This window comes from Lissotriton helveticus, chromosome 7 (genome assembly GCF_964261635.1).
Source record: "Lissotriton helveticus chromosome 7, aLisHel1.1, whole genome shotgun sequence".
Lineage (NCBI taxonomy): Eukaryota > Metazoa > Chordata > Amphibia > Caudata > Salamandridae > Lissotriton > Lissotriton helveticus.
This window is the reverse complement of record NC_136068.1, coordinates 525664404-525677124: the sequence shown is the minus strand read 5'-3', so window position 1 is coordinate 525677124 and position 12721 is coordinate 525664404. Positions and strand designations below refer to the sequence as shown.

General features: G+C 40.9%; 1 protein-coding gene across 1 annotated transcript in view; it reads right to left on the bottom strand.

The window, feature by feature from the left end:
* LOC144769142 (serine protease 27-like) overlaps positions 1 to 12721 on the bottom strand; it is a 152622-nt gene that overhangs the window by 108952 nt on the left and 30949 nt on the right. The window contains exon 2 of the mRNA XM_078653150.1: positions 10515 to 10786. Within this exon, the coding sequence (XP_078509276.1) occupies positions 10515 to 10786 (272 nt within the window). The remainder of the gene's footprint in view (positions 1 to 10514; positions 10787 to 12721) is intronic.

Below are 12721 nucleotides of genomic sequence, written 5' to 3'. Positions count from 1 at the left end.
TCAGAGGGGCCAAGTACACATTAAAAAGTGTCGGGCTCAGGCAGGAGCCCTGCGGTACACCTGAATTTATTGGGATCTCTTTTGATCTGAACTGGCCCAGGGTGACCACTTGTCGCCTGTTTGTTAGAATTTTTTTTAGCCAGCTCAGTACCTTTCCAGTACCTTTCCAGTTATCCCTGCCGCGGCTAGTCGGTCTGTCAGGATGGAGTGTGACACCGTGTCGAACACTGCGGAAAATTCTAAAAGTATAAGGACTACTTTTTTTCCCTGGTCCAGCGCTGCTCTGAGTGTTTCTGATGAGAATATTAGAGCTGATTCTGTTGAGTGATTTGCTCTGAAGCCAGCCTGGTTGGGGTGCCAGATGTTATTGGCCTCTAAGAAGGTGGTGAGCTGTTGGTTTACTACCTTTTCTGTGAGTTTACAAAAAGTAGGGAGCAGGGAGATGGGTCTTAGATGAGTGAGGATGGTGGGGTCTGGTAATGTTTTTTTTTGTAGGAGTCTTACAGCTTCCAATTTCCAATTTCCATTCCTCTGGGACTACTCCTGAAGAAAGTGAGGAGTTAATAATGTTGTTAATGCTAGGATATACAATTTTCACCATAGTGTGGAGGACAAAAGGGGGGCACGGGTCGAAGGGAGAGCCTGATTTGATTTTTAGGATTCCTCTCTGCGATTCATCCAGACTGACTTCCTGAAAGGCGGCTAGTTGGCTAGTCACACTAATCCTGTTTTGTTGGAGCTCCTCTGAGGGGAGGGGGTGTGGGAAATCTTTAATGAGTGTCTGTATTTTCTCAAAAGGAGGGTGTTGTGTGTTTTCTGCGTGGCCCATTGTAATTTTACTGATGTTCACCTGATTGTGCATGTTGTAAGGCCATATATCATTTGCACATGTTACTACATAAACTCTCTTGCTTTTGTGCCACATTGTATTTTCAAACAGACCCTGAATATCTTTTAGTGTTCTGTTCCCTTTCTGGGATTTAATCTGAACTCCGCAGACAAGGGCAAACAACAATCCCCCCTGATATTCTCTCTCGTCAGACACTAGCAGCTGGATATCACAAGAGAATACAGCTGCTGTTTGTGAGCACACATGTATTGTCATATAACTGAGGACGGGAATTCTAAAAAGACACAATGAGCGAAGGTCTTGAGGCAAGATTACTGCGTCAGCTGAGATGTAGAACATCCATCCATGTATGCTAAGGTATGGGGTCCGCTACTCATACCAGAAATGTTTTATTTATAATCATTTCGCTTCTGTAGGTGGGGGAAAGGATTTAGGCTGATACGTCTTATAATATGACAGGGCTTTTTCTGGTAACCATCCTAACGATATTTTTGGTAAGCATTTGTTTTCTTTTTGTGGTGCAAATACTACATATTAGAGTGAAATAGTTTAAATAAATATTATAAACTTCCTTTGCATCTTTTGTTTATCTTATTGTGGGCTAGTACGAGTTAGAGAGTGAAAGCGTGTGTCCTTTTACCAAGAACTCTGAGAGGGTCAAGAGTGTTGCTTTCTGGGGTGCCAAATCACTTGTCTGTCTGGAAGGTTAGGAAGGCAAGTGAGGCACAATAGCTAATCAGACTCGGGTTTATAGATACTGAGGTGGTATGGTGAGGGGGACACTTCCAATCTGCTTTCACTAGCGAGGAGGCTGTGAGGGGAACGGCCACGCGATCCCTGTACTCCGCCAGCCGCGAGGGAAACGGCAAAGTGGTAACATGCCCTGGGGACTACATTACCCAGCAGCCCCAGGCTCCGGTGCTCTTGCGACATTCCTGCCGCGCCTGGAGGCGCTTTAAGATAACGGAGCACCGAGCGTGCTCTGGGGGACCCTTCTAATCTGCTTGCACTAGCGAGGAGGCTGTGAGGGGAACGTCCACGCGATCCCTGTACTCCGCCAGCCGTGAGGGAAACTGCAAAGCGGTAACACGACCTGGGGACTACATTACCCAGCAGCCCCGGGCTCCAGTGCTCTCGCGATGCTCCTGCCGCACCTGGAGGCGCATTAAGATCACGAAACACCTCCCGCCCCGCGGGACACGCGCGGGCCGGCGCCGGGCAAAGCCCGGGCAAAGGGCGGGCCATCTGTGGCCATCAGGGGCCAGAGGAGGCCGGGTCGGGCCACCCCCTTAATCACCGGTACCTGAATCATGGGTAAGCGGAAATTACACACTTCCCAGGAGCAAGGGGGAAGTGAGGCGAAAGTCCCAAGGAAGTCAACTTCCATTATTTCCTACCTCACATCAGCAGTGGGGGTTTTATCCTCAGAAATTGAATCTGCTGAGAGAGAACTGGAACTGGCACCAAACTCCGAGTGTGGCCTTGTCCAGGATTTTGTTGTTCAGAAAACTCACATTCCCTTGGAACCTAATATAATTATCAATCGCCCTAAAGTGGCACAGCCAGAAAGTGGTGTCAGACAAGAGGATAACAAACCACAACCTACAAGTCAACCCCTAGGATTGTCCCCGAATGTTAAAGGGTTATTCAACAAACCTAGCTCTGTACCAAAGAAATTGTCTAAGAATAAACAGAAGCAGGTTAAGGACATTAAAAAAATTGCATCTAATGTTGAGTTAAAGTCATCTAATATAACAGAGCATTATGTTCGGGACATGATAGAAGAATTATTTTCTACTAGACTGGAGCAGGCGCTATCCAATATTGCTTAAGACATTATTGATACTATGAACTCGTGTGTTTCTGATTTGTTAGGGAAGTGTCAGCGTATTAACATGTTTTTAAGTCAACAGGAGTGTACTCTTAGACAAGTACCACTGCCTAACCAATTAGCTACACCCCTAGTGGTATGTACTAAAGACAATGTAGTACAAGATTATAGGCCATTGACAGAAGTTCCCCATTTGGTTAAACCCCCACTTCTTAACACTGATATACTTAGGGGCCAGCGAAATACTAACGAGGGTAGTGAATTACATCTCAGCTCACCAAGTTACCCTTAGACCCAAAATATCCCGGCCCCTAATAGGCAAAGGGGTCTAGAAATTGGAGATCTGTCCGGAGGTGAACTTTTACCTCAACCAAACATCAACCTCCCACCTGAAGCTGCACCCTTGGTGATTGTACTAGTCGGGCTACCACCCTTAAAAATGGGAGAGAAGGAAACCCCCGAGGCCCTTATGGCCACTACAAAGAACTGGTGTGAATCTAATTGTTCAGGTTGCAGTAATATCTCACAGAATATTATCATGGCAAGGCGTGCTGGGTGGCTTGGGAGATCGGCAAAGAGAATAAAAGGGGACTGTGTTATTGTTAATTTCAACAACCCTCTCATTGCACCATGGATGTTATGGGATGGGTCGGACACAATGAATGAAGATGGTAACATCAGGGCAGTCCCCCTAGGATTTTTCTATCCCATCGGAGGATCTCGTTCAAAAAAATAACACCCTGCTCGCAGTATTCTAAAGCAGGACAAGGATGGCAGCCTTGTAGTACTTTTAAAAGGGCCTCTTTAATAACGGGGAACAAGTCAGGAGTTACCACCTTAAACAATCCCTATAACACCCAGGATATAAGGACTGAGGATAGCCTTATTTTAGCAAACAGGTTCTATCCACTATCACGCCTGAATAAGATTGATTGACTAGGGTTATCCGTCATAACCACACTACAACAACCACATGAACCTGACCTTAATACAACGGTTGATTCTAACTTTAGGTTACTAAGTTGGAATATTGCTGGGTTAAGGTCAAAACGGGAGGACCTATCTTGCCTTAGTTTTATTAAAGCCAATGATGTGATAGCATTCCAAGAGACATGGGACCTGCAAAATAATTTTTGGGTGGATGGCTATACATCTTATTTTTAACCTGCACGTCCATCTGCTTCAGGGAGAGCCAGGGGAGGACTGTTGTTACTCCTTTCAGTTAATTTGAAAGGGGTAGTCAAGACCTTAGACTCTGTTTCCCCCAATTGTTTAATAGTTGAGATCTCCTCTGAGACCGACGGGAAAACCTTGTTAATAAATTTCTATAATTCAGGGGAGAGTGATTATCGTAATGAACACTTGTGTTTTTTTAGAACAGTTTATTGTAAGCTATAAAGCTCAACAAACCACTTTAATCGATATTATCCTTTTGGGAGATTTTAACATTCACCTTTGTAATTTTAATTGTCAACTTATTGAAGGATATAGCCCTTCCTTTGTGTCACCCCCACATTTTGAACATACTCAGAGGGGAGTGGCTCTTGGGGATCTTTTATCATGTGTCGATCTTCACGAGCCATCTTTCTTTGATAGACGCAAGAGGGTAGCAACCTTCGAATCCAGGGAAAGGGAGTCGACCATTGACTATATATTTTTAACTCCTGCCCTGATGGGGCACGTAATTTTTTACAATGCAGTCAGTTCTCCATTTAGCGACCATAACCCGGTCAATCTGGCGTTGAACGAAGGATTTTCCCGTTCTGTTAATCTAAACAGCACCAGACCCCAAATAAGTGTGACTACTAGCGACCAAGGGCGAAGGTTGAAATGGGCGAAAATAGTACCAGATCAGTTCCTAGACACCCTCTGTGAAAAGATGAGTGTTGAGTTTGGGAAATGTGCAGATGGTGCCACCCCGGCAGGGGAGAGCATCATAGCTTTTGAAGCAATTTGTAAGCAAGTTGCTATTGATCTAACTGCCCCTGCTAGACCCACAAGGAAAAAAGTGAAAAGATGGTTCGACACTAAATGTTCTTGGGCTCATCGTATTTTAATGGAATTATTGAAGGTGTTACCCAGAGATAAAATCCTGATAGCTAATTGTAGAAAGGAATACAAATCATGTATACAAATGCGCCAAAATGAAATTAAATCAGAGGCCTGGGACAGTCTTATGTCTGATGCAGTCTTAAAGGATAGCTCCAGGTTTTGGGCCACCGTTAACAGCCCGCTGTTAACAGGTGAGGATAATGAAAAGCTTGAAACGAACATCTCGGAGGAAGATTGGGTAAGTCATTTTGAACTAATTTATGCAAGTAATGAAGGATTTGATACCTTTATTCCACCTGCTGGTATCCCACCCATATCTAACTTATTGTTATAGAGGCGGATGTGGAAAAAGCAATAATTAACATTGCCGCAAACAAGGCCCCCGGCCCAGACGGTGTCCCTGCAGATTTATATAAGGGAAATGTTACATTTTGGGCTGCAATTTTAACGAAGGTTTTTAACTCTACTGTTACCGATGGTTTCCCTGCCTCATGCGCCCTTTCCACCATTATCCCTATTTTTAAAAAAGGACAGAGAGGGGACCCGAGATGTTACAGGCCCATTTCCCTTATAGACTCCTGTGTTAAAATTCTAGCAAAAGGTATTTTGTCTTTAGCTCACTTCGCCACCCCAGTTCAGACACAGCTATATGCAAATCATTCTTGGCCCTGTGCCTCATGGGAACAGTCCAGCCAGAACTTCCAAGCCATGTCTTCCCTAGGCCAGAAACAAGTATCCTGGGACCGGTTTTGGGGTCACACTCCAGAAGTGGGTCCCTTGCTCACGTTGCCACTGGATTCAAGCTAGCTTGGCTGATGAAGAGTGTGAGCCCGAAACCGGTCCCAGGATGCTTGTGTCTGATCCAGGGAAGACATGGCTTGGCAGTTCAGGCTGGACTGTTTCCTTGAGGTACAGGGTCAAGACTGGCTTGCATAAAGCTGGGTCTGAACTGAGGTGGCGAAGTGAGCTAAGGAATGATGATAGATTCAACCCAAATCTGTGACTGGGAGTGAGTGTCTGAAAGGTTTCAGCACTCCATCCATCATCTCCTTGTGTTTGCCTTTTCTAAGTGGGTCTTCCTACCATTGTCAGTATGCTTAATTGTTCCCTTGATTGTTGGGCCATAAAAAGTTAAGGAAAGCGGCCTACTCAGAAGATTTGATGTTTTGGCTGCTGCACTTCTTCCATTACAGTGACAACTGAATAAATTGACTAAATTGCAAAATTTTACAGAGAAAAGTTTCAGACATATATCACTTAAAGGTATGGCTCCTGACTTTTGATTTCAGAATATAGTTCAATATTACCCTGGCCATAATATTGTGACTACAGAACTATTGTGATTGAAAACATTGTGAGTAAGGATATCATTTGTTATTTATTCATAATATCAATTTTGTAAATATTGTTGCCTTAAATATTGTGGTATGTAATATCATTGTAAGTGTTTTTGTTACAATTTTGAGATGTATTTATTAAGTTATTAGTTAAAAAAATACTGATCAATATTTGGGGCAGTAAGGTGTTGGTGTATTGCGTGGGTAGTGTTTATAAAACATTATATGTATATAATTTACATTTAAATATTAGTGATCATTCTGATTTGTTTTATTATTTTACATATTTACCTATGTCTTAACTACATTTACATATTTCATATTGGGTTGTGTGGATTACAGAGGATTTGGGAAGGTGTTATTTTAAAGATACAAGTATTTATTAATATTTAGCCGTTGCTTTTTTCAAATTAGTGATCTGTGCTATTCTTATTTTCAGTTTTGTTAACATGTTTAAATATATTTTAATTCTACATAGATATATATGATGTAACTAAATGAGGATATTCGAGTTCAATGATGAAGTCATACAATTCTTTAATCTCTTGGAATAGGAGGCTGAGAAATGACAGGCTGGTAAGAACATGACTGTTATAGAAGTGACTTTCATAATAATTGGACTGTGTACATGAAACATTTTATGTGGTTTATCAAGTAGGGGTGTGATAAAATTTTTGGTTTGTAATGGTCCAGCTTTTAGTGTTTCGGTATTATGTTGCTCTATATAGAACGAATGGAAATCTATGGATTTAGACGTAAGGTTTTAAAAATGTAGTTGAGTTTTGGATTCATTAAGTGCGATATTAAAGCTATACATTTTGGTAAAATGAATCACTGTCCATCTATATGTGTCTTTATTGGAACTGTTTTCATTATCTGAACAATGTTAAAAGGCCTGTTAAATGGAATTGGCAGTTATCTTGCATTAGGAGGTAAGACCTGCTAAAACATTGTTGTTGTAGCTAAATCTGCTCACTCTCAGAAATCTATATTGTAATTCAACAGAAGTAGCTGATAACTTCTATGTTATAATATTGTTTTACCCTCTGATTGTGAGACACAAATTATTTTTCTTATTTACTTCCTCACACAAGGTAAGATAATCAATACTAAGGGTTGTTTTTGTCTGCTACCTATTAGTCTTCCCAGTGGCACAACAATAGTGTAATACAAAGCCATGACAAAGAGGAATTCATGAATAATTTATAAATAATGTGAAACATGGTGGGACCTATGTAAGTATGCAGAATAGGAATATTAATGACAATTCAAGTTGAATATATTTTATAAACCCTCTTGCAATGCAGCAAAGAATAATTTTTTAGCATTAGCACTCTACCTTTTATCTCAGGTATTTTATATTTTATCTTTTCAGGTGAAAAGAATTCTGAATATGTATTTACTGTCTTTAGCTATACAATTATTATTTTGATTGTTATGTTGGATTTTTATAATCACTTGAATGTTTAATCTGATGATAAGTGATATGTATTGTGTAATGTATGCTTGTGTTTCAAAGGGAGAGTAAACAAACAGTGTCCTGGGGGTTGGGAACCCTGGGATATTATCACTGAGCTGGTCCCAGGAGATGGAGAACAAGGGGCCCTAGCATGGCTCAGGTAACGAGGACTCGTGGACCCTTCCTATTTATTAACATTTTCAGCCCTGGGGGATGATGGTGTCCCGGGGCCCTGCATACCCCCCTCCCTCTGAAAAATAACCCACCCCACACCGGGCCCACAGTGGGGTCTATTAATAGAAAAGGGTGGGAGCCTGCATTTGTTTTTACATTTTACAGTGCATTTGTACATTTTCCAAGAATTCGCAGATCCTATGCAAATTCACAAATCCTCCATGCACTCGCAGATTCTCTGCTAATTTGCGGTAACATTTTAGAAAAAACATTCTTAACCTCATGCGGTGTCCATTTGGGAACCCATCAACCAGGCCTAGGTGGTCAAGCTATGACGACCCTGCCTCTTGTGTTTTTTTTTTACTTTTGTTAGAACTCTGGACTGATTCCCAAGTGCTAAGATGGCTGCCACCACTTCCTGGTTTGAGGTGGTCATAGCCAATCAGATCTCAGCTTGAGATCTGTTGGATACACTGGGGCCCGCGTCCCTGGATATAAAAAAAATTCAGCATTAATCCTTCAACAACTACTGAATGGATTTACACAAAAAGCACTACAGCTTTCTAGCAAATTCAGTGTAAATCTGTTCAATGGTTTAGGCTGTAGTTGTATCTAAAGCTCCTATGAGGAAAACGTGTTTTCGACCCCCCCCTTTTTTCTCAGCCCCCGTCTGATAAATCACCCTGAATTGTTCCTTGTATAAACTAGGCAAAAAGAGCACATTTTAGAAAGTTTTAAGAAGATTTGTCAAACAGCAACAAAGTTATTAGCAACACAAAAAATTCATTTTCCATGGAAATATGATCCAAACTATAAATACCCAGTGGTGACCGCCACGGGGTAACTTACTGTAAAACTACTAAAACGAATAAAATAAAGTTAAAACTAGACCCGGGTGGATTTCACAGAGTTCCACATAGCGGAACTCTGCATAGTGACCAAAAATGTAGGTTGCGCTACGCCGAGTTCCACAAGCAGCGGAGTACATTGGGTTGTGTCGTTTGCGCTGATTTTAAGCCAGGTGTTTGTTCCGTGCTTTAAAATCAGAATGAATGGCACCATGTAAAGCACACAAGGGTGCTGCTTCTTTCTGTTGCTCGAGTAGGTGTTCTAGTTGAGCGGCAGCTTCCTCAACATGAACAGAAGCTTTCTCAACATGAATGGTAGTGGACATCAGCGACTGCCCGCGTTGAGAAATCTCATCAGTAGGTGGTCTGGAGTAAGATTTTCCTCTCTTGCTAATTTAATGTTGGCAAGCGCGAGCGGGGAACAAGCTCAGAAGCATGGAGTCAGAAAAACTCCTCAAACTCCGTGAGCGGAACGGCATTTCACACCAGGCCTATTTAAAACATAACGTATGACCATGTTGTTTTAGCAAATAAATGAACATAGATCTGTTAGTGTTGCTTGATGATTCAAATTTTAAAGTATTGTTCGAAAAATAATATTTTTTTAAAAATTATATTTAAATTCATTTATAATTAAATCATTTAATTTTGCAAGGAAGTGTAGTGTATATATTTTTTTAGCTAGTCCTAGGTTAAAACTGTTGAACAGTATTTTAATGTTTCTTTATTTTAAAGTCTCCAATGCACACTGACGTCCTAGTGCTGAACATCAACCACATACTAATAAACATGAAAGTTAGGGAATTTAAAAAAGATAGGTTTTGAACTTTTTTGGGAAGCGTTTATAGACTTTGAGGATCCTGAACTGAATCAAGGGAGATTCCATCATTTTACTGCCAGATGGAAGAAGGAGTGTCCTCCTAATCAGGATCTCTTTACTAAATTTCCCTAAATGTTCCTACATGGGGAGATCCCTTTGGGGCAGAGATCTCCAGAAACACGAGAAAAGGTGCCTGTAGTAATTTTACACTTGTAAATTCAGTCATAGGAGCCCTTGTTGAAGGGGTGGAGACTCTGGAGTCTATCTTTTCACGAGGATTGTGAAGTAAATCTCCACTCGGAAATGATGAATAGTAAAAAGTGGAGATTTACACCTACATGTAGAAGTAGAAGTGTGATGTAAATCTCCACTTGGAAAAGATAATGGCAAAAAGTGGAAGTTTACACCTAGGTGTCGCGGTAGACCAGCAGGTGAGTGGAGCTACACATGTTAACTTACCTTTATGTTTCATGCCTAATGGACCTAAGATGTGCATCACCATTGTCAATAATGTGAGAGTTTAGTATCTTTCTGGGTAATATAGTTTGTTTTGGCTTCACTTATATGTTGCACATAGGACAATCGCTCCAAGCCTCACACAAAATAACTGGCCCTCACAATCTACATGCACCACTGACCTGCTCTGCAGCTGAAGACTCGAGCTTCTCTGAATTTCAGAGAAATGCTTCTCTGTACCCACCCAGCATACACAGGTGAATGCGTGCCACAGATCATGACCATTTTGCCAACCTCTGTCAATACATTTCGTGATGCCACTGACTAGTACTTCAGCTGCATCGAAAATGTTGTTTACAAACTAGTTGGTGTACAATTTGCACTTTGTGGAATGTGAACTTCTCATAAAAAATCAGGCCCCAAGTTATTTCTTTCTTTTTTTTTGAGAATTGGAATAGTAGTAATGAAGTAATATCAATATGTGTTTAACAGAATATGTTGCTATTACTTCATTCAGTAGGATTCATTTGATCAATCTATGACGGATGGAATGCCGACTTGGTTCAAGCTGGATACTACCTTATGGCCTTCAGGTTACAATCAGATTCTAGCTGCAGGACAATTATTTGACTGATGATTTTAACACTCCTTGGTGTCATTGTTACCTGAGCCCACAACCACACTCACTTGAACTGGCAATGTCACCCCAGCCTGTGACCCAGCAGTTTAACCCAGATGGAAAATCGATAATGGAGTTTGGCAGGCAGATGGGCATGATGAAATCAGTGAAGTTCACTGCAGTGTTCAGCTCCAGCAGCAGAATGTCCCCAAGTGATGCTGTGCCAGTGTAGAGAGTGTTGTAAATTATCCTTTTGACTGCAGAGCACACCGAATCAGGGTTAGACACTGAGAGCTGATACAGTCCCAAGCAGACAATGTAGGTAGATTGGGCAAAGTTTCTGAAACATGAAAACAATTCAGATTCAATCAAATGCAAAGAATGTGCCAACATCTCATCAATCCATATGAGGTACTGTTCACAGTATGGAATGGTAAGTCTGGACCAGTTGAGGAATTTTGGATATCGAATGACAATGGAGGACCAAATGTATGATGATTTATTTATTCAACTGGCTCCTGCAAAAGCATATTTTACATTTTAAATGATTTCGCTCTCCACCACCTCCAAGAATCAGGACAGAATATTCTGCTATGTATCTGTTCTCAGGCATCAAAACAGGATATGTTCTTTTAGGTATACAACCCCCAGTGATTGTTCTATTTTAGTTGACTACCTGGCAGATGCTGCCTTCTCAGCTCTGACTACACAAATTACATTTTCACCATAGGAATAAATACATATTCATTATTGTTTTTGGGAGGCCACAAAGCACATCTTAATGTAGTGCAATTCAAAAATAGTTTTAGAAAAGTCTAAAATCAAAGTATTTGGAAACCAAGAAAAATATATTGAGATTTGATTTTCCCCATATGGGATATTCTTAAGAAAAGTTAGGATGGGTATGCAGTTCTATTAGGATGTGTAATTCTACTCAGGTGAACCACTTCTAAAGAGTCAGGAGGGAGTGCAACTCTTTAGGGACAAATGCCCTCACACACAAAGGGCCCGACTCACAAAAGTAATCTGAGACAAAATCGAAATTTTACGACTTTTGGTATTCACAAAATGCATTTTGGAGTAGTAGAGTTAGGATTTTGTCTCAGATTATTTTTGTGAATCCGGTCCCTTTATAGGTGTCATGCGTCATTACAGGGGTTTGGCTCCACATTGTGCCGGCGCTGCAATGCCCTATGGGCACCCTCAAAAGGGGATATTTACTGGAGATCTTTCAATAAGTCATCTGTGAAGGATAGGTGTGTGAGACTAGGTGTAGATTTGTGTATTAAGTGTATAGGTGTGAGTGTAATGTTAAAAATCAGACAAGGGGTACTCCCCAAAATACATAGAGTTCTGCTGACTACATTGAAAATAGTGGCGCTATCTAGGGGAACTAATTATCTAAGTTAGTTGTTAGGCCAACATGTTTTAAGCTTTAATTAGTCATACAAATGATCTAGTAGCTTTTCTTCAGGACCAGTATAACCTAATCTACATAGTGATTGAAGTTTCAATGAGTGACTTCCTCTATATACTCCCAATCACACATACCTTTCTGCGTTAAAGAAAAAGAAAAAAATCTTTAGATTGACCTGTAACGTGCAAATAAACACTATCATCAAGCACACTTTGCTTTATAATACCTAGGGAATGGGAATTCACTGCATGCATTGCATAGTTGATCATGCTCAGTCTTCAGTGTTTGCCATATTTTTCAAACGTTGATGTGACAGACACCACACACAATACGTGACTCACATAATTAAAAATCCAAAGCACTGTGTCGATTGTGGTTAAAACTCACCATATTTGCTCAATGGGAGCAGGTGTAATGTAATGTGAATGCACCCATTCGAAGCAGCTACAACAATGTAGCTGATTGGGAAAGATAATCACTGGGTTCTATTTTGGATAGAGGAGGGGAAGACCCTCTCTCATGTTGGAAAATATTACGGCCATGATGTGGAGGCTATGGGTGGCATGAAAAAGGTCAATCAAGGTCAGATTTATCAGCCGTTTAAAGTGCACATTATGTTTGAAGGACCCCTTCAAAAAATTACAAGAGGCCAGTCAAAACCAGAGTGTTTTTGTCCTGAATGTTAAATATATGGAGGTGGGTATGATCATAGTGTGTGGGCTGAGATTATTACTACAAAATTCCCGTTTTGGTAGACTACAAACATTATGTAAATAGTCATCCAGGTTTATGTACATGTTCCTCAATTATGTTTCAGAGCAGACACGGTATTTAGACATACATCTCGTTCCATGGAAT